At 36.5% G+C, this 23035-nt stretch overlaps 2 protein-coding genes across 9 annotated transcripts; both read left to right on the forward strand.

Annotated features, from left to right (window-relative positions):
• The first annotated feature begins 10923 nt into the window (after positions 1-10923).
• On the forward strand, positions 10924-17663 carry LOC113310577 (pentatricopeptide repeat-containing protein At5g57250, mitochondrial-like). 8 transcript variants are annotated; one of them, XM_026559298.1, is made up of 8 exons: positions 10924-14274; positions 14470-14675; positions 14917-15004; positions 15127-15195; positions 15305-15396; positions 16368-16526; positions 16671-16761; positions 16877-17663. In XM_026559298.1, the coding sequence occupies exon 1, from the start codon at positions 10976-10978 to the stop codon at positions 14177-14179; it is 3204 nt and encodes a 1067-aa protein (XP_026415083.1). In that variant the 5' UTR covers positions 10924-10975; the 3' UTR covers positions 14180-14274; positions 14470-14675; positions 14917-15004; positions 15127-15195; positions 15305-15396; positions 16368-16526; positions 16671-16761; positions 16877-17663. The 8 variants fall into 8 exon arrangements, with proteins under 8 accessions (XP_026415083.1, XP_026415085.1, XP_026415088.1 ...); XM_026559300.1 differs by having other exon boundaries at positions 16376-16526; XM_026559303.1 differs by lacking the exon at positions 16368-16526.
• Positions 17664-17764: 101 nt separating this feature from the next.
• LOC113313565 (meiosis-specific protein ASY1-like) lies at positions 17765-23035 on the forward strand. Its single transcript, XM_026562358.1, has 21 exons — positions 17765-17817; positions 17921-17977; positions 18420-18516; positions 18651-18719; positions 18818-18910; positions 19073-19199; positions 19327-19396; positions 19494-19535; positions 19978-20106; positions 20206-20322; positions 20440-20488; positions 20577-20621; positions 20727-20851; positions 21174-21186; positions 21283-21359; positions 21458-21562; positions 21714-21864; positions 21984-22060; positions 22150-22314; positions 22417-22560; positions 22752-23035. The coding sequence occupies exons 1-21, from the start codon at positions 17815-17817 to the stop codon at positions 22815-22817; spliced, it is 1821 nt and encodes a 606-aa protein (XP_026418143.1). The 5' UTR covers positions 17765-17814; the 3' UTR covers positions 22818-23035.

Genomic DNA, 23035 nt, shown 5'->3' on the forward strand with positions numbered 1-23035 from the left:
TCCTTTTCAATTTCTTGTTTTCTCGACAGATAGGAGTCAGAAGAGGTATGACATGAGAAGTTGTCATCTTATTTTTTTTTCAACGAATACAAAAGCTTAACATACTTTGAGACTTTCTCATCCACATCTCTATCAATATCTGAATCACCTTCATCAGAAAGTTCATCCAACTTTTCTTCTAGGCGTGTTTCCCAATCAACAGTTTCTACATAAAGATAATGTTTAGATATTTACTTAGATGTGACAGTTCTCTCAGGTGAATCCAAGCTTTGAAACTCATCTGGTAATTTCTAACCTGGTACATTATTAGAGATAGACTCGTCCATAATAATCATATTGCTTCAAACACATACTTATGAGGTCTTAGAGTGTTTGCCTGCTCTGATACCAATTGAAAGACCGGGAGTATAATAACCACGCCCAATATAATTCCAAGAGAATCAACTAGACAATCAGTCTCAATCAGGGAAAGATATGAAAGAGCTATTGTTAGAGCATTGCTCGGTCGAACTCGCAAGATTGCTATCTCAAGCTTGTTTGTCAAATTTAGTTGATCAAAACTATAGTCTTGATTTCTAGTTTATTATGTTTCAGGATCTATAGATATTTGCTTCATCGATCGTGTGTAAAACGTTATCAAATGTGTCAGTCTAGCCTACGAAATGCGAGAAAAGATATGCCAATAGGTCAAGGTACTTGGGATGCCTCTTTTCTTACTGAAGGAACTGCAAGAAATCGACCAATTTTCAACCAATAGGTGTTTCGGACTAGAATTTGTAGTTGAGATTTAGACTTCACGGCGCTTACAATTGAAGACGAAGATCTACTGAAGAACTCGGAGGAACTTCATCAACAAAAGGTATGTGGAGACTAAAACTTATCTATCACTCATAAGTCTATTCTATTTTTACATATCTTCTATTGAGACAAGAGTCGTATACATTATAGTCTTTCGTATCATACACATTTGATATTTCGAGCTGAGTTTAACTCCCTTATCTTTTTCTCAATATATATGTTGGGAGCTTTTTTCCTTAGCTACGTTCATCATTATCCTTGACTTTATGTCAAAAAATGATCATGTGGAAATTCCTTGAAACATCTTACATGATTTGTGTGAGGTAGTCATTTGATGTCGACTCGGAAAGTTTCGTATTGATCATTCAATTACTTGAAAATTGCTTATTAGCTAATGGTACCATGATCATTCAATTACTTGAAAACCCAATGGCTAAACTCCCGTTCCGGCCCGGCCTGTCTTGCACTTAAACAACCAGGGGTAAACTTGGTAATAAGAAATATTTATATTCAAGAAAACTCCGAGATTTATCATTGAAAAAGAAAATTAGGTTTTTTCTGAGAGAGCAGAGAAAAATGGGGTCTAGAGGTCCACTGAAATCGAAGGGGAAATCTGGAAAAGGAGGAAAGAATAACAACGAAGAATACCCAGTGTTGAAATCAGTGAAAGAATAGACCAATTGGTCACTCAAGAAAGCCAACGTAGTTGTTCATTATGGTTTCATTCCATTGATTATTGTCATTGGGATGAATTCCGATCCTAAACCTAATCTTTTCCAACTTCTCAGTCCCGTTTGAATGAATGAAAAAATGAAAAAAAAAATGTGAGAAGTAATTGAACCAGTGATCGGAGAAGATATAATGAAGAAAAAATGCAAACATACCGGTATGTGTGAGACATCTATTGTCGTCTTCTAAGAATATTTCAATGATTGAAATGGGAGTTAAGAGCTAAAACCCATGTCTGGATACATTACGGTTTGTGTACTTAGTGTACGACCTGTTTTGATAGAATTCAGGACCGGAAGTTAAGTTTGCATACCCGTTCGCTAACTTATTCTACTGTTTAAGTCAGGGTACTTAAGTTTGCATAGCCGTTCGCAAACTGATTTAACTGTTGAAGTCCATGAACCAACTTCGCGTACCCGTTCGCAAACGGTTTTAACTGAGTTCGGCCCGGAGCTAAAGTTTGCGTACCCGTTTGCAAACTGTTGGCTTATGACCAATGTCCAAAACTTAAGTTTGCGTACCCATTTGAAAACTTAAGTGGTTCAAATTCTTAATTAGGTCAAGTATGTATGCATACTCATGAAAAAATACATTTATATAATAAGGAATGCAATCTTTGGAAACCGTGGCTTAAATGTTCATGAATTGATTCTTATTAATCAATCCGATTTTGATTCAATTGGATCATTTATACTTCTATGTGATTCCTAACAATTGAACAACTCTATGAAGAACACAATTATATTCTTTGATTATCATTCAGGATTGATTAATCATTATAAGTGATCTAGATGTATTAGATGAATGCGGATTAGACAAAAGTGTTCATATGCATGACTAACCTTGGTTAACTATTATTGAACCAACTAAATGTACACGTTTAGGTACGATTACCCATATCTAAATGAAGTCTATTTTATTTGTGTGTGACAAGCTAAGTCCATCTAACAGTGGAGAGATATTGCTTTGGTTTCAAGCAAAACTTAGCTTGCATCTTAAATCAGGATTTCATCTAACGGTGAATAATGAATGTTTTGTTTCTAAGCTAACTTAGCAAACCATGATTTGAGAGACTATATAAGGGAGAACTCTAGAAAATGGGAAACCTAATCCCCACACCTCCTGTGTGATACTAGTTGTGACTAGAGTCAATTCTCCTTTAGCTTAGGGTTTTCCCAAACCGTGTAGGTTAACGACTTAAAGACTTCATTGGGATTATGAAGCCAGATCCAGCTATTTTCTCTGTAGTTGCATATTCTGATCTTACTTGTTCAATCGTATTGAGTATTATTGTAGGATCAAAATCTCGCAGCAATAATCTTTCAGCGAAATAATCAACAACACAACACAATAACGTCGCAGAACAATTTCAGAAATGATATAATAAACGACGTCAGCTAAAATCATGAGAAAGATGTGATGATCCTGCGAAAATTAGAGAGTTTGCGAGATTAACATTTGTAAGATTGCGAGAATGTCTCAATCCATATCCAAAAATAAAGGACATATTAGTTGTCATCCACTATGTATTTCCCTATAAATAGTCATTCAACTGGGAAGAAAAGAGAGAGATCTTTTATGAGAAAGAAACAAGTAAATAGGAGAGAGAAAGTCTAGAGCAGAGGTCATTCTTGATTCCTTTATCTTTTCTTGTAAGAATATTCAAAGATTCATCAATAAAATTAAGATTGTAAATCTAAAAATGAGTCGAGTATTAATAAAGTCGTATGAGGGGTGTAGTGTAGGATTTCCTGCAACTACATAATGGCGCTAGAAACAGGGACGTATTGAAGATTACTCTAGAAAAAATTGAAGATTAATATTGAGATTTGTGAAGATTTAGAGTGATTGATTAAGAATTTTACATAATTTCTTGCAATTTGTTAACATTGAAGAAATGGCTAGAAGAAGAAATACATCCGAACAACCGACTACTGTTAGAAGAAGTAAGAGAATTGCTGGGAGAGAAAGAAATGAAATGGGAGAATCTACTAGAATGAGAAGTAATAGATAAAATCAAATTCAATCACCAATTCAACAAACACTAGTACAAGGGAGGAATACAGATTATGATAGGGTGAGTACATACACTTGGCAATCAAATTCGCCAGAAGAAGTAGAAGAAGAGCAACAAACCAGAAACCATAGACAGGTAGAGAGAAATCAAGAAGCAGATGAAGGAATAATTCATGGAGATTAGGAAATTGGAGCGTTAGAAACGTTGACACGAAGAATACATGAAGAAAGAAGAGCTGAGGCAGAAGAACGTGCAAATCTAACAAGGAAAAATCACGAATTAAGGATGGAAAATATGAGACTACAGAATATAAGATCGAGAAGTATTACAAAATCATATTCAATATCGATTAGAAGAGAAATGAAGCGAAACTCACCCACAATTAATGCTGGAAACAATATTAGAGAAGAAATATCAAATCCTAATGGAGAATATCGCGAAAATAGAGAAAGAACTGATGATCGTTACGTTCCACAAAATGAAACTTTTGATGATGGGCAAAATGGTAGAAATCAAGAGAACGGACAACGTCAGGGACGAAATGACCAAGATGGCGAAGGAAATCGAGAGGAAGGAAGAAGAATTTTACATGAAAGAGAAACTCAAAGAAATCAACAGACGATTGAAGAAGAAATTGAAAGACATTATGATGAACAAGCACGTTTAATTTGCGAACGTGAAATATTGAGAGAGGAAATGGAAGAACAAGAGCTTCAGGAGACAATTCGCCAGAACAATCACGACAATCGAGAAAGAAGGCGTACGCAAAACCGGAATAACGGTAATATCAATGAAGAGTACGACAGAATAAAGAGGATGGCTGAAAGACAGCGAATGGAATTAATAAGAAATGAACAAAATCATGAAGGGGAAAATGGGAGACGTAATCATTTGTGAATTCAAGATAGAGATGAAGAAGAAACTCGCAGAAGAAGACGAGATGAGGATAATGCAGAAGAAATGCAAAATTTCGCGAGAGAAGAAAGACATGAACGCAGAAGAAGAGAGGCGAAATTAAAAAGATCAATGGATCAAAATTCAGGTATAAATAAACAAATATTGAAAGAGTTAGAAGAAATGAGAGGAATGTTAAATAATAGAGGAGAAGTAGGCAGAAGACAATTGGATGAAGCTATAGAAGAAGCTGCGAAAACTCCATTTACAAGGGAAGTACAATTAGGAGGAATACCACCGAAATGCAATTTACCCGTATTAACCAGCATTTTTGATGGAACAACTTGTGCAATTCAACACATTAAAGCCTACGTGAGGTGCATGTTGCAATGGGAAAATCATGATGATGTATTATGCAAGTATTTCGTATCCGGCTTAACAGGGGAGGCGTTAAAATGGTTCGAAGGTCTACCAAATAATACAATAACATCCTTCAATCATTTGCATACTACATTCCTAGGGGCATATATAAGTAATAATTCTTCGCGACCTGGTATAGAAGACGTGTTTGGATTAAAACAGAGGATTGGCGAAAGTTTGAAACACCTGACTAAAAGATGGAGAACTATGTGTAGCGAAATGGCTGGCCATGTAGATGAGAGATATCTTGTATTATCATTTATCAATGTTATGTTTGCAACAAACCTATTGTATGTCCAAATTTTCAGTGTCAAGAATACGATCACAATAACTGAATTGCGAGAACTTCAAGAAGAATACATTGCTCTAGAGGAAAGGCAAAATGAAATCGAATCATATCCAGTTGCGAACACCAGCTCACAAACAGCGAATGCAAGCTTATTACCCAAGCTAATAAACACAGTAGCGAATACTTCGCAAGTACAACAAGAGAAGGTGACGGGTAACAATCAACAGAAACTGGTGGCTATGGGAAGCCGACATCAAGAGGAGTATGAAACAGAAAGAAATTTCTACAATCGTGATGGAAATAACAAGATTCAAAGACTCGATCAACCACAAGAAACTTATGGAGGTCAAAGAAAAAACTATAATAGAGGACAAGGAGGTCACAAGGTAGTATGGGAAGAAATCAAGATGCCACCTCTAAATGAAAGTGTGGAGAAAATATGGGAAGCTATAATTTTGATGGAGAATATACCAACACCATGGAACATGGGAACGAAACCACCTCCAAACCACAGAAGCCATGAGTTTTGTTCTTATCATCATTTTCATGGACATACAACAAATGATTGCAGAAATGTAAAAAGAATTATTCTGAGAATGATAGATCAAGGAAAACTAAACCACTTTTTGGTAGGGAACCCACAATCTCAACCATTGCCACCACCACCAAAGCATCACAAAGTAAACACGATGAAAAAGAAGGAAACATTCTTCATAGAAGTTGGTGCAAAAGCAAAGAATCTATTTTGTCACTCTATCGTACATTCACATAAGACAATCGAAGATTTTCATGACAATGTTTTGAGTAGAGTGTTCACAAGAGATAACGATGGAAGAGAAATTATGAATATTGCGAAAATCTCGCCACTAGAGGAATGGCAGAAACATATCATTTCTTTTACCGCAGAAGAAATTACCGAAGGTGAAGAAGTGCATGATAATCCGTTGGTAGTAAAATTAGAAATTAATCCAAAACCGAAAGAAGATGAGGATGATGAAGCTGAAAATTCATGGGCAATTAACAGAATTCTAATCGATACTGGAAACTCTGTGAACATCTTATTTTATCATACTTATAAAACTATGGGAGGAAGAGATGATGATCTTATACCATCAACATATAAGATATATGGTTTTAATCGTACTGCTAACAAGCCTAAAGGGGAGGTTACTATGCGAATTCCATTGAAGGGAATATCTTCTGAAATCTTATTCTGTGTCGTTGATGTAGAATCACCCTACAATGCATTAATTGGCCGACCTTGGCTACATGGGATTCTAGGTGTAGCTTCAATTTTCCACCAGTGCATCAAATTCCCTCACCCCAGCGGGGTAGGAATCATAAAGGGAGATTGGGTTGAAGGAAAGAGGTGTTTCGAAACTGAGATAGAATCTTGCGAAGGAAGAACAAACAAGAAGAAAAATTGGCGACACAAAATTAAAGAGACACAAAGAAGTGAGAGGTTGATGGTGGATGCAATCGAAAGAAAAGAAGAAGAGATGTTGCGAAATTAATGCTAGCTCAGAATAAAAATGATGAACATACCACTACCAAGGAAGCAGTAGTAGAAAATAATAAAGAAGCAGAGGATGGCAAAGGTAATAAAAACAAGAAATATATGAATGATTAAGTTGTTGCGACACTCTCGCAATAAGTAAAATTCTCAAAAATACATTTTATTGAATGACAAAATTGATATTGCGAAATGCAAATACAATATGATGATGTACGAGACTCTCGCAGAGATAATGAATTTTACAGAAGACAATCAGAGAAAAATGACAAAAGAGAAAGGGGCGAACCTTTATGGCGTACACCCTAGTTCGCGAATACAATTTCGCAAGAGGCAAATGTAAGACCTAAAGTACGTCATATAAGGGGGTACATGTTGCATGTCTCAGGGAAAAGCGACACCGCCACCGGAACCTGAGTCATGGAGATTTGGGGTCAATAAAGCCCATCCGGGAGAGGCACCTTGGATTCTCAGCTTAAGCATATGACTTAGGTTGGGAGACTAAGGTAATAAGGACTCTCCCAAGGAGTGCAGATATGATCAAGACGCCGAGGTACACGGTTGAGTCAAGAGTGCCAGGGACGTTTGAAGCGTACTTTTCCATTCTTTACAAGTCTTGGCTTATACTGCACTCGGCCTGAAGAAAACTCCACTTAGGGTGCAGTCTCGTAACCATAAGCCCTATAGGTAAAAGGGATAAGAGGCTGCGAAAACAACTGGTTGTTTTTAAGACTGGATGGGAGGAGCTAACCTTGTATGCTAGAAGTACGCCTCCTTGAAGGGGCAACCAGGGGGGAGATAAGGGCGGCACCCTCCATTAGGGAGCTGATAAGTGTCTTAAGACGCAAATGTCATGAGGATTTTTATCCGCAAGGGTATTAAGACTTGTCATATTTGTGCAGCAATACTGAAGAGGCAATAATACAAAATAATAAGATAAAACGAGATCAATGGGTTTTCGCATGAAAATGCGAAGACGTCCTGCGATTTCGTCGCAAGATGGCAATGTCATGGGTCTTTATTTTCTCAAGAATATTTAGGCCTGTCATATTGTCGCAATATTCCTGAAGAAGCCACAATACAAAAGAAAAAGTTAAGGCAAGATCAATGGGTTTTTGCATGAAAGTGCAAGGACGTCCTGCGATTTTGTCGCAATGACAAGAGGTGGCATAATAAGACCTTTAATTAGGAAGGAAAAATAAGACCACACAGGAATGAGATTTTGAAAAGAATCAAAATTCACTTCACATAAGATTGCGAAATTATGCATAATTAACTGCGAAATTGAGGCATAAAATAAGAAAAATTCATAAAATCTCTCATTTGGATACAAATAACAGAGGCAAGTATGGGAATGAATGAAATTAGAAAATGTTATTTGTCTCCATATGATATATTTACACAAAAATTCAAAAATTAATGATTATATTGATTAACTGTATTGCAAGGAAGAATTGTTTTAATGAATGTAGGTCAAAATGAAAGAAACACAAATATACAGAAAGAAGGAATAAATGTACAAGTATTACAGAGAATCAAAGAAAGAAACAAAGACTACTTCTTAGTTGATCCTTAATTATCTTCATCAGACTTGTTCCCTTCTTCGTCTGCGTCAGAATCTTCATCACTGTCAGAACCTTCATCACCATCAGATTCTTCATCATCAGCTTCGCTATCAGAAATAATCAGACTGGGAGTATTCTGTGGGATCTCTTTCAAGAGACAAGGATAATCAGAGTGAGGGATACTATGGTCGTCACAAACCATTTGGATAGTTGATTGCGAAAATGCATAGCATCATTCTTAAAATTCGCAACAGTGATCTTGATTTGATTTTTTAATCTAGAATACTTATCGTTGCGAGAAGAAAGATTCTTTGCGAGTTCCTCCTTTTCAGTTTCGAGTTCCTCAATCTTTTCACGATATCTACTTTCAGAATCTGCGAGCAAAAGACAATCAATTATTAACTTGATGAAAATTCATAAGAAGCAAAAGATTAGTAAAGAAGAGCAGTTAATAACCTTCTCTGCCAGAAATCATATCTCTAATCAAGGATATATGCTCAACTTGGAGACTAACAATTACACCTAAATCTTTTCTGACATCATCTAAGATTTTTGCAGCCCAAACAAATTTGTGTGTGAAGTTTGTGAAGTCTGTGTCGAAGGGTTTCAAAGAGAACAAAATCTTCAACTTCACAGAAGAGGACATAATCTACCCTGGGAACTAAAACAGACAAGTAATAATACAGATGTGATGAGGAAAAAGAAAAGGGTTTATGTTTGTCCTGAGGTTTCTTGTATTCACCATCAGCCTTCTAGAGCACTTGGTGTTTAACAGGAATCAAGAAACATTTTTTAAGAAAACATGGTGAGAAGAACTGGAAGTGTGAAATATGTTCAAAGAAATATGCAGTTCAATCTGATTGTAAAGCTCATACTAAAAAGTGTGGTACTAAAGAACATAGGTGTGACTGTGGTACTCATTTATCTAGGTGAGCATTTTTCTACCCCTCTCTTTCTTTTGGAATGCTCTTTTTTTGGATCTCTTATGGTTGTCTGTTTTGTCTCAAACAAAGTTTTCAAGATTTCTGTGCATCATCTTGTTTTCTTTGTTTAGTACTCGCCTTCTTCAAATCCCTGGACTCTAATGGAGTCTGAAATTAGTAACCCAAGAAAGATATCTTGTTTGTTTGTTGCAATGAGGTTTTGGGGTTACTGTTATTCTTTTCCGTAGGATTTTGTTGTTCAATTAGCATCCTAATAAGTGATTGTGGTTTTTTTTATAGGAAAGACAACTTGATTACCCACAGAGCATTTTGTGATGCATTTGCTGATGAGAGTGCAAGACTAGTTTCTTCATCATCTGCCTCAAACCTTGACAATTTTTCAACATCAACACAAATGACACCATCGTTACACCATTATGACAATGAGCCTTTCTCACTGCAAATTCACCCATCACTTCATTTCCAACTCCAACAAACTACTAGTACCCCATCCTCTCTCAGTAACCCATACTCCAACAAAACAGAAATTTCCTACAACCAACACCCGTTTCTGTAACCACCTCATCATCATCATGGACTGTCCTAGCATCACCATCTGATCCAATCAAACTTGAAAATCAACACAACAACCAGGTTCTTATCCCAACACCCATTTCTTCTTTTTATCAAGAAACATCACTGCCATCTGCAAGTACTACTAGGAATTACATGTCAGCTACTGCACTTCTTCAAAAAGTTGCTAATGTTGGTGCTGCACCCATTGGAAGACCAATACAAACTCAATCAGCGGGTCATATGTCTGGATTGTCAATGAGCCAAATGGGTATTATGATGGTCAGGTGGCTAAAACAAGAAAAACTTGTTTACATTGATCACTTTTGGTTTCAGTCCAGCCCTCTATTACAAATAAATGAAAAGATTTCCTTGGGGAATTTGGGTTTATGAGTAGCTTTTTAGGGAAACTATCATCAGTGGAATACAGCCGTCTATGCTTGGCTATCATAATATTGAGCCTAGAGCTGCACATGTGGCATGTGGGTCGGCCAGTTCATACCAACCCGCTAGTGCCTTGATTTTACAATTTAAAACCAAAATCGCCCAATCTATTTTCGGTTCTGCTATAAATCCGCCACTATAGGTCGGTCGATTTTGGGTTTAAACTCGTGTTCATCCGGTTCATTTGTTATGTCTATATTTTAGCATTTCCTGCAAGTTTTTCACCTATAATGTTGCCTATATATACACCAGCCATATATATATTTAATGATCATTCGTACACCCACACACATGTTTATAAGTTTAAACATCTTTTTTAAGTTCTTAATTACTTAAACCAGCCAAACCACAACCATCAGTCTTCAAAGGTCAATGCTAACAAGTAACTACATGATAAAAAGAATCAGCAGTATCAGTTGTTACGAGCGGGTTTGGTCGATTTTAGTATCAATTCATAAACCGATCCATCTACATCGAGAAACCCACGGTTTCCTGAGTGTGGACGGTTCGATAGGAGAGACATTTTTGGCACCGGTCCCACAGAATGTTACAATTACACTGCCCGCAATGGCATTTCCAATTGGAGTAGATTCAGGCGAGTCCTTGTGACTTCTGATATGTCATCCCAGGGTGTGCACCGGTCGGCGTTTAACCTGAGAATGGTGTAACGGAAGTGTAAGTTTAAGTGAGGAAATGGGTGAAAATTCCATTTTCTTTTCCATTTCCTTTGAGATTCTGGTTTCTGGGCTAAAGTTACAGAAACTATATCGTCTCGTTCTCTAGAAATCCTTCTCCAAGGAAAAGCAGAAAATGAAACTCATATCATCGATGTTTACAAAACCTCATTCTTCATCACAACAATCACTACCAAACATCTTAAAAAGTGGTTTCACTCCAACACTTCAAACCTCTAATAACTTTCTCCATTTGCTCTACAAAACCCAGAAATTCAATTATCTCCTCCATTTCTTCTCTCAAATGAAATCAAGCAACATTACACCAAACCACCAAACTCATTCAATCATAATCAAATCCCTTCTCAAAACAAATAAATTCCAAGAAACAGAAAGTTTCATCAAAACCCTTAAAAATCAGAACTTCGTGCCTGAAAAGGGCGTTTTTGATTCATTAGTTCAAGGTTTTTGTGTTTTTGATAAGAATCCAGGAAAGGGTTATTGCGTTTTGATGGATTGCTTGAGAAATTATGGTACGAAGCTTTCTCATTCTACTTTTAGTTCTTTGATTCACAATTTTTGTATTAACGGTGATATGAGTAGAGCAATTGAAGTCTTAGAATTGATGATTAGTGATGAATTTAAGTACCCATTGAACGATTTGGTTTGTAGTTCAGTGATTTCTGGGTTTTGTAAGATTGGTAAACCTGAATCTGCACTGGAGTTTTACAAAAATGTGGGAAAAATTGAAAGTTTGGGTTGTCGTGGGGGAAATGTAGTAATGTATACTTGGCTTGTGAATGCTCTTTGTAAAGAAGGTAGAGTTGATGAAGTTAGTGAGTTGGTTTATAAAATGGAGAAGGAAGGAGTAGTTTTAGATGCTGTGTTTTATAGTAGTTGGATTTGTGGGTATTTTAAAGAAGGGATTTTAAACGAAGCGTTTAGAAAACATGTAATGATGATTGAGAATGGAGTGAATCCGGATACAGTTAGTTATACGATTCTCATTGATGGGTTCACGAAAGAAGGTAATGTCGAGAAGGCTATTGGGTTCTTGAATGAGATGAAAAAAGATGGTTTGGAACCTAATTTGGTTACTTATACTGCGATTATGCGCGGTTTTTGTAAGAGAGGGAAATTGGATGAAGCATGGAGAGTGTTCGAGAGAGTGGTAGAGTTGGGGATTGAAGTGGATGAAATGACTTACTCGACTTTGATTGATGGGTTGTGTAGAAGGGGTGATTTTGATAGGGTATTTGGTTTGCTCGATGAGATGGAGCAGAAGGGGATCAACGTTGGAGTTATCACGTACAATACTGTTATTAACGGGCTATGTAAAGTTGGACGAACATCCGAGGGAGAGGTGATTTCGAAAAGTACGAAAGGTGATTGTTTTACGTTTAGTACCTTGCTACATGGATATATTCAAGAAAATAACCTGGTGGGAGTGTTGGAAACAAAGAGGAGACTAGAAGAGGCTAGCGTAAGTATGGATGTTGTAATGTGTAATGTTTTAATGAAGGCGTTATTTCTGCTGGGAGCATTGGAAGATGCTTACTTGATTTATAAGGGAATGCCCGAGAGAGGATTGGTGGCTAATTCTGTTACTTATTGTGCACTCATTGATGGGTATTGTAAAGCAGGTAGAATTGATGAAGCACTCGAAATTTTTGATGCATATAGGAGTTCTTCATCTGACATTAGTGATGACAGTTATAACTGTATAATATTAGGACTTTGTGCTAACTGTATGGTAGATATGGCTATTGAGGTGTTTGCTGAACTCATAAACAAAGGTGTATGTCCTGATCAAGCGACATATAGGACATTGATTAAATCGATTTACAAGGAAAAGAATGGAGAAGGAGTTCTGGAGTTTCTTCAACGGATTGGGGATATGGAGACAGATACATATAATTCCGTGTGCAATGAGGCTATTCATTTTTTAATCAAAAAGGGTTCTTCAGAAGCAGCATTTGGCGTGTACTTGATATCGAGGAAGATAGGCTCTAGTGTGGCAAGCAAGAGTTACTATTTGATCCTCAAAAGTTTTTTTGCTGATCAAAATAGAATGCTGGTGCCGCTGATGCTAAATGCATTTCTCAAAGAATATGGAATTTCTGAACCAAGAATAATTAAAATAGTAGTTCGACACTTGTCTGGAAAAGATGTAAAAAAATGCCTTCATTTTCTTGACAGGATGAAAAAGAAGCACACTTGTATAACTATTCCTACAACGGTTTTCGAAGATCTTAAGAAACAAGGTAGAGTTCTGGATGCCCATAAGCTAATTAATGAAGTGGATGGTACTCAAACAGTTTGTGATTTATTTGGTTATTCAATAGTGGTTGATGGGCTTTGCAAAGAAGGATTTTTGAACAAGGCCTTGGATCTTTGTGTTACCATGAGAAAGCATGGGATACCTCCGAATATTGTCATTTACAATTCAGTGATAAATGGTTTGTGTAACCAAGGTTGTTTTGTTCAAGCGCTTAGGATTTTTGATTCACTAGAGAAAATTGATTTGGTTCCAACGGTTATAACATTTAATACACTTATAACTGCTTTATCAAAAGAAGGATACCTTCAAGATGCAAAAAAGTTGCTCGAGAAGATGATTTTTCAGGAGTTCATTCCAAACACTCGTGTTTATAATTCACTGATTGATGGCTACTGCAAGTATGGGTTGTTAGATGAAGCTTTGGAGCTTCTTTCACATTTTGAGAAGAGTTTCTGTAAACCAGATGCGTTTACTATTAGGGCTTTAATTGATGGTTGTTGCAGAAAAGGAGAAATGGAAGTGGCTCGAGAATTCTATTTCAAATTCAAAGAGAAGGGAATTTTTCCCGATTTACTTGGTTTTATCTATTTGATAAAAGGACTTGTTGTGAAGGGAAGAATAAAGGAAGCCAGTGAAGCATTGGAGGATATGCTTCAAATACAATCCATCATCGAGCTGATAGATAGGACAGGTAGTGGAATTAAAAACGAATCAATTGTAAGTTTTCTGGTGTTTTTATGTCAACAAAAAAGAATTGAAGAAGCTTCTGATGTCCTTTATGAAGTTGGGTCTGTGGTTTATCCTTGTAAGAGATCTCATGGATCAACAAATCTAAAGGTGTTATATGATACGGAGGCTCAAAGAAAGGTTGGGTCTTTCACTCCCCATGTAGTCAGTGTGGATTCATCATCTTTGAATTTAGAAAAAGTGGATAATTTAAAAACGCAGTGTTGGTCGGATGACTTTGAGGCTTGTTATTCTCTCATTGCATCACTTTGTTTAGAAGGGGAGAAAGAAAAAGCTAACAGGGTAGCAAAAGAAATGCTATTACATGCTTAAGCAACTTATTGATTAGAGAATTGCATGATTAGTTATTCTTTATCCTCGGTCTTCGGGAAGTTGCACTGGCCTTGTCTTTGCTGATGCCGTCAAAAGTATGTATGCTTTACCTTGAACAGCTGCGTAGACCATAATTGTATTCCTAAATTTAATTTGTCGTCTTTCTTAATGGAATGTTGGTGGCATCAATTTTTCTTCTGAAACAAATTAAGAAATTATTAGATTCACCAGAGATCTCAAGTTTCTGTAATGTGATTTTGGGTGAAAACTTACTGTTTGAAACGCTGCAGGAGGAGTGGGTGAGTGGGTATCGTCTTCTTGTGGAGTCGCTTGCAATTCAATCTACGAGGGGCTACCACCAATTCCTACCAGGGAATATACTGATGCTGAGATTGCAGCTTGTGGTGTCGTTAGAGATATCTCGCAGACACCAAAACTTGCTTCAACTCCAGGCACATTACTTGTTGAAATGCTATGAGATAAAAGTTCTTCGATCGTAAGTTTCTTAATAATTAGCCTCTTAATGTATTTTGGTTTTCGCTGACCATATTTAGATCCAAACCTTTGTTCTGCATGACTTCCTTGACCTTGTTAGATGGAAGCAAATTTTGTGCCATATGATGCACTAAATTTGAATTCGCATATTGATTATTGACTTCACTCAATATCTCTTTCATGAAATCTTTTCTTTGTTGCTGATTAAAAAAAAAGAGAAAACTCACTCATTATTTCTGCAGGAAGAGTGTGGCTGAGTGGGTATTGTCTTCAGCAGGAGCATTCTCTTCCCATTCCTAAACTGGAAGCCCATGCTGAAGTCATTTGGAAGTATGTATACTCTACTTTGAACTTATCAAATACTTACTTACTTGAGATTTCATGTTATCCTCTTCCTGTTCCCTGTTTACGAATTGCATCCCGTAAATTAAACGCCTCTTCATTCTACGTAGGCCACACTACCTCAAAAGTTTGCTTTAGAAGACGATATTCCAGGAGTTCATGAATGGTTGAGAAATATAGTATGAGTTATAGACTATCTTAGTCTATTGTTTTTAAAATTTTCTTTTGTTCAGAACTTGGTGGCGAACCTCTTTAATGCTTCTGAAAAAACTCTTTATTGCTTGCCAGTCCTGCAGAAATCATGATTGTTTATATTCGCATGATTTTGGCACAAAAGAAGATAGTTTTAGTAAAGATAACAGAAGATTGGCTTATGCAAGGTACTGCGCCTAATCTATGAACTCATTTACTCCTTCATCTTTCCTTTTTAAGTTCTTCATGTCTTGCAAAGCAATTTCTTGTTCTGAGGAATAGAATTTATAATTAACACCAATCATGTCAATTATCACATCTTGGCGAAGTATAATTGTACTAAGCTTGCTATGAATATCTTGTTACTTAAGGATAGGATGTTTTAGTAAGTATAATTGATTTTGGCCCAATGTTCTAAAGTTGTAAACAGTTTGAGACTAAAGGCTTAGTTGTTGTTGTTCCAAAGTTGTAGGCAAACAAATGAATCTAACAACTCCATACATTTTACTTACTGTTAGTGTTGGGTGAGCTTATCTGTTTGTTTTTCTAATTTTTGAGGTGATGTTGCTGGTATACATTTCCTTATACATTCTGGTCAAAACTCATGAATGCTTAAAACACTCATTTTACTTACCATGGTGCACCTCTTGTTCTATATTCGATAGTCATTTTCTTTTTTGCATCAAGTCACAACCTTCTAAACACGATTAATTGCTTCACATATCTTTTCTTTGGGTCATACTCCAAATAAAAAAAAAATCGGGCTATCATTTCATCCAGGAGGCATAAAGTTTCATATCTCATGTTAGTCAGACAAGAAATTTTGGAACCAAAATCCCTGAATTTCACAGTTACAAGTTTTTTTTTTGTTGGACCTTGGTGTTTTAATATATTGTTACGTGATAAATCCTTGGTAGGCAATGACCTATGCCTCATGGCAGATAAATGAGAAATTTGCTTAGTCATCAGGTGTGGGAAGAAATGGTTGTGGACAAACACACAGATTGATAGTATATCCTCCATTTATTTGCGGTGATGTTGTTTTTGCAATTCATGTATTTGTGGTTTAGATTTGCTGCACATGTTTTATTGACACAACTTGCTTTTATAGGAATAGAGCACAGCAAAATATATAGCTGATACAAATAATTTCTGTCAGCGTTTCAGGGAGTATGTTACCTCCATCTTCTGATGATTTCTGCATTGCTGAGGCTGCATCTTGCAAAACCAATACCCAAAAGTGTGGCAAATATAAGTTGTTGTATTTAAGTTCACATCTTCTTTGCAGAATTGGCTTGTATCCGTGCGTGAATCTTTGGTAAAAAATGAAGATATACAAGCTTGAAATACTGTCTATTTATCTTATGTAGAGTTTCAGAGTGTATAGATATATATATATATATATTTGATGCATGACCTTCATTCTTATTTTGGTCATAACTCGGTTATTTACTGCCATCAGATTCCTGCGCGGCTGCGCCTCAGCCACAGATTGAAGCTTCTCCTAATAGCAGCTCTGGTAGATCTCATGTGCTTCCAGTTGCAGCTTTGTGGTATGACATTCCTGCCTTTTTAGCAACTTCCACCTAATAATTTGATGCTTAAAAAAAAAAAAAGATCCAATAGTTTGAGTTTCTATTGCTGAAAAAAGTTCATCTCACTTCTCAGGGGTTTACACGTTTCCAATGGTCGGCATCCAACTATAAGTTTGTCTTGTTCCTGATGGATCTGCCAAACAAAAACTGATTGTTCGCTTTCCTCTATAGTTGCAATCTCAACACAGGCATCTATGCTGCATAATGGTGCAGGAAAAAGACCCGTAGTAAACTGAACCAGATAGCAATCCAAAGGTTATGTGTGTTGTAACTCCTGCTTCCACGAATTCGGATAACCACGTAGCTCGCTGTCCTACATGTAGCATAGTCAGGTGGGAGTCACAGTGCCACCAATGGAAAATCAGGTGTTCAGGGGTAGTGTGATGGGAATTAAAATGCGAACAGATAATACACCAGGTGTAGACAGATTGTGTTGCAGAAGAATGGTACAGTTGATAATCTATGCTCTGGATTGGCATCAATAGATGTTAATATGTTATGATGATCCATCTCACTGTCCTCGAGGAAAGCTTTTACTCCAGATGGCGCGCCAATTTCACAAGAAAAATCTGATAGGAGTCCGGAGTTACCCTCAGCTTTCGTTGAGCAAATTTTGAAGTTTTCAGAACTTACAAATCCATCATATATATTCGTTTAATTTGTTTCAAAACCTCATATCATTGTATTGGCCATTGTTTCACCTTGGTGATGTTTGTTGTACGAGTAATCTAACTGTACATACGATGAAGTATTGCCATTTGCACATTTCTTAGAATCCAGTGGACTTGAAGAGAGATTTTACTATTAAGCCTGCTCATATCTTTCTTTCAGGCGCCCATGTCTCTCTTTCGTCCGATATCCTGTGCCGACTAATTCACGAAATTTTCATTTTACTTTTCGTCTATAAATAGATGTGAAGCAACACTTTCTCTCAGTTTTATCCCGCCATTTCTCTCTCTACTCTTTCAGATTTCAAATTTTGAATTTCGAACTTTTCCTCATTACGCAAAAATGGTGAAACCGTAGAAACTTTTCTTCTGTGTTTTTCTTCATCTTCGTTCAGTTCTTCTTCTTCATCGATCTGCTAATTTGATCTCTGATCTACTTTTTGATTTAGGTTGTGGCACAGAAACTCAAGGAAGCAGAAATTACAGAACAGGATTCTCTGTTACTGGTAATATTTTGCGATTTATCTTCGTTTCTCTGGAGTAATGTCTCAGATCTTTGAACTAATTTCTCAGAAAGGAAGTTTTTCTAGCTGAAATCGTTGTGAAAACATGATTGTATGTTCCATTTTTGTTATTGTTAAGTATTGTTTTAGATCACGATTGAAGATCTAGAATCCGTGAAGTGATTACAGTGTTTTTTTCCTACGATGTTTAAGATATTATCATTTGGAATTTTATTTCATCAGATCTAGTTAGGTTTTTAGCTCTTTTTCGTTTCCGTGAAATCAAATAGAAATCTATGAAGAATTGCTTCGTTGATTCTAAGAATATACGATTTTTTATTGGTTTTCTGCTCAAATTGCTTGTTTAATTAGATATTTAAGGGTGATAATACCTAGCCGTTTTTTGTTGTTGTTTATTAATTTTGATTTGAATCGCCCTAAACAGACGAGAAACCTGCTTCGTATTGCGATATTCAACATCAGCTACATCAGAGGGCTTTTCCCCGAAAATTACTTCAATGATAAATCAGTTCCTGCTCTAGGTAAATTAAAGCTTGTTGTCAGATCTACTTCAAACTCTCAGAATTTCTTTGCGAATAATTTTTAGTATTTTATTTCTATTTAAATTTGTCTTTTACATGTATGTGATGAACTTAGTTACTGTGATTTGTAATAGAGATGAAGATCAAGAAGCTCATGCCTATGGATGCTGAATCCAGAAGACTTATTGACTGGATGGAAAAAGGTATAAGGTCTCACTTAGAACACACAAGAGATTTGGACAAATACCTTAATTGCAAGCAAGATTACCTAAAATTGGATTTTTTTTTTGTGGTCTTTCAGGTGTTTATGATGCATTACAGAAGAAATACCTTAAGACACTTCTGTTCTGCATATCTGAAGCTATTGATGGACCTATGATAGAAGAATATGCTTGTATGTTAAATCTCACTTCTTCTTGCATTTGATAAGCTAGATTTTGTCATTGATAAGTTGGAGTTGGATTTTACTTTGTGTACTCTTAAAGTAGCTTTGAATTCTGGATGGAGATTGATAAATGAAGTTTGTACTCATACATGAATGGATTTTGTTGTGCAGTTTCATTTAGCTATTCGAATTCTGACAGTAAAGAGGTGATGATGAACATAAGTCGTACTGGGAATAAAAAACAAGGAGCAACATTCAAGTCTAATGGCAATACAGACATTACACCAAACCAAATGAGGTATAATAGCGAGCATTTGAGGTTGTTAGATTTTGGTTTTGTTTTTTATTCTTTGTGGTTTGAAATCCAGTGGGTTAGTTTGTGGACTGCCTGACTGTGTTTAAACACTCTAACTTGGTTTTGGCAGGAATTCTGCTTGTAAAATGGTCCGAACTCTGGTTCAATTGATGCGAACACTGGATCGTATGCCAGAAGAGGTACACAAATTCATTAAGATCTTCATATGGAAGTTTTATTAGGTGGTCAAATAAGTTGCATATGTGTAAGTTCATTTTTTTTCCCTATGTGTTTCAGCGTACAATCTTGATGAAGCTTCTTTATTATGAGGATGTCACTGTGAGTTTCTTTGGCCTTGTTTAATCTGCTGTTGATTCTTTTTGTTTGTCTTTTACCTGGTTTGTCTAAATATTGCTTATAGTCTGTATTTGCACCATTGTAGAACCCTATCAGTGATCAGTGTCCAACTGAAGTAAAATTACACAATTTATGGCCTAATATATGCAAACAACTGCACAAAATTGTGGTACAGTAAACACGGGCTAGATTATCTATGTTATGCTGTAACTAAATTTTTACAGATGCCTTCTGAAACTGAATTCCTCTTTATCTTCGTCCGGCTCTTATATGTGTTGTCTTCTCATCCCGAGTCTGTCCCCAGGGGTCTTGGATGCATGAACAAAAGTATTTGTACTGTTAATATACTTGTTCATTAGATTAATAGTTTGTAAATGTTTTGAATCTTGAAATACTGTTCGAGTTATATTTTGGAAACCTGCAGCCTATAGACTATGAGCCTCCATTCTTCAGAGGCTGCTCAGAACAAGAAGCTAACTATCCATGGTTGAAGAACCCTCTCAAAATGGAAATCGGAAATGTTAACAGCAAACATTTCGTACTAGCTCTCAAGGTAAATTGGTATTACCGAATTGTGCATGAGTGAAACCTGTGTGTAGGTTTTTTTGATCTTTCAAGTTCAATTTGAGTAATCAAGTTTGAAACTTTGCAGGTCAAAAGCATCCTGGATCCATGTCAAGATGAAAACAATGACATGGAAGATGATGAGGAAATCAGCTTGGGTGTTGATTCAACGCCAACAACTGATCCTTCAGATTCAGATAGCGAGGTACACTTACAGCGTAACTTATTTGTCATGTTACAGCCTCTATTTTCATTCAAATTGTTGGGAAACATGGTTGAAGCTCGAGAATAGAATTTGAAAAACTCTGAAATGTTTTGTCAGATGAGCCATTCAGCAAATGATGTCGACGGGTACATTGTAGCTCCTGTAGGTAATTATCTCCCATTTCAGCCTTTTCCTCATCCCTGTCCTCTTCCATTTCATTTCGCCACTTTAAAACCTAATAATTGTGATGACAGACAAAGCGCAATCACGTGAAAACAATGGCATGTCAGATCATGAAGGTAGGTTAGATATTTTGAATGACTAACAGCAAAGGCCTAATGGAGTTACAGTGGGTTAACTTTAGTCAAAATTCACCTTGACTTAATGGTTTAAATCTGTTACAGATGATACACAGGATGCAGAGGAGGACGAACATCAGTTCACACGTGTAAGAGACTGGATTAGCTCTTACCACATTGACAATGTTGAACTGACTGATGTTCTCTCTAGCTTCCCGGACATATCAGTGGTAAGTAGTACAATCAACTCATAAGTGCACTATGTGGTTGCTATGTTAGAAAATGTCATATTCATCCAAGTGACTTTATGGAGTCATATTTTGCAGCGAGCAAGCCAAACTTGTGGCACCTTTAGCTACAACTTCGACAATTGCAGTAAATCGTAGTCATATTTAAGAATCTTGATTTCTAGCACAATAGCAGAGCCGTAAATGAACACTGTTCTAAGTGGGATTGTTCCAGTGATTAGGCAATGTTAATTCTCTGTCTGATTCTCCAGTAATTTGGTGTAAAGGACTAATTTAAGGGTTTCAACTTGTTCTCGTTTTGCAGGCTCTGACTGAAGGTGAGCAAAGAACTTGAATCCATATGTACAGTTGAAGCATTGGCAGAAAGCAGTTTTCTTTCAATTTCAGAACATTAATTCTTTTTATTTCCCCAGAAATCATGGATAAACTTGTAAACCAAAATATACTGTCAAGAACGGGAAAGGATTCTTACTCCATCAGCAAGCTGAAGGTTAATTCTCTTTCAGTTCATATTTGCCCCCAATATCTAATTGTCATGGTCATCATCATTGTCTAAAGCTTATGTGATCACTAACCAAACTACCTCAGAAACCCAATCAGGCAAATGTCGTGAAGGAAGAGATGGGCCTACAAGTAAACCAAGTTGATGAGAAAGTTCAGCGAGGGAATGATGAAGACTACTTGTACTTGAAGGTGAGTTGGCTTTCTGTGTAAATCAAAGGTACCTCGTCATAGTAACTTAGTAGTTTTTCTATCAAGTTAGATTAGGCATAGTTTAAAACCCAAGCCTTCCCCCCTTAGTCCTTCTATGTGATGTCTAATCTTATTGTATTTCAAATTGTAGGCTCTGTATCATGTCCTTCCACTGGATTATGTTACAATATCTAAACTTCAAAGTAAGCTGGAAGGAGAGGCAAATCAGGCAACTGTGCGTAAACTGCTCGATAAGATGGCTTGTGATGGATATGTGGAAGCCAAGAGCAAACCAAGATTAGGTAACATAATCAACTTCGTGAACCAGGATTACTCAGTTTTCTCAATTAAGCATGTAACTGTAAAGTTAAGTACTGAGAGTGCAAGTTTCACTATGATAATCGTATGTACTTTTCCCCAGGTAAACGTGTCATTCGATCTGAATTAACTGGCAAGAAGCTACTTGAGGTCAAGAATGTTTTGGAGATCAAGTTATCGGTAATAATAAGTCATATTACGATTTTGCTTTGTTCTTGATTCTGTGGTTGAATTAGACATTTCATAATGTATTTTCTGGAATTAAACAGGCAATGGAGATAAGTGAACCTCAAAACATATCAACCTGCGGTGGTCTCCACTCTGTTGGTTCTGATCTTACTAGAACTCGAGAAAGATCAGTTGATACTCAGCAGAATGGATCGTCTAGAATTCAGGAGCAACTTAGAAACAACACACCCATTGGCAGAAATGAGGTTTAACTCCTTTTCTGTCTGTTTCCTGTTTTGATTATATATTATAGCTCTTCTAGTACAAACACCTTTCTAACTTTACGTGTCCCATGTTTTGATATGCAGCCTGCAGTGTCAAGGGAGAGTGGTATACCAGGGAGCGATAAGCGAAATGGTGTGGATGGGAGAGGATTCACTAACTGTCGTGAAGGTGATGATACCTTCTGTAGTCGTCCCAGTCATGAAAAGCGTTCCAGGAAAACTAGCACGGTATATATTCTATCCTGATCTAATAAATCCTCATTGTTTAGCATATTACTTTCCAACCTAAAGTATCTGGTTTTAACTTGTAAGGTCTTTACTAGACAATTGTGTTAACTAATTAAAATCATATTAAGCCTGATTCTTTTTGCTTTTTCATTTCTATAATCATACTTATTCAGTCGTAATGGTGATTACAGGTGAAAGATCCCATCCATCAAAACATTAAGCGTCAGAAATCTCAAGGTGGTGGCGCGTTGGAGTAATAGATTATTGAAATCAAAAAGAGGATAGCACATAAAGTTCTGGTGATTAAAAATGACCTGATAACTAAGTGTAAATTTTGAACTTTTCAGAACTTAGAAATCTATCATGTATATTCGTTTAATATTTGTCTAATGGTTTCAAAACCTCAAAATCATGGTATTGGACATTGTTTCACCTTGGTCATGTTTGTTGTATTGCCATTTGCACATTTATTAGA

This window comes from Papaver somniferum, chromosome 9 (assembly GCF_003573695.1).
Source record: "Papaver somniferum cultivar HN1 chromosome 9, ASM357369v1, whole genome shotgun sequence".
NCBI lineage: Eukaryota > Viridiplantae > Streptophyta > Magnoliopsida > Ranunculales > Papaveraceae > Papaver > Papaver somniferum.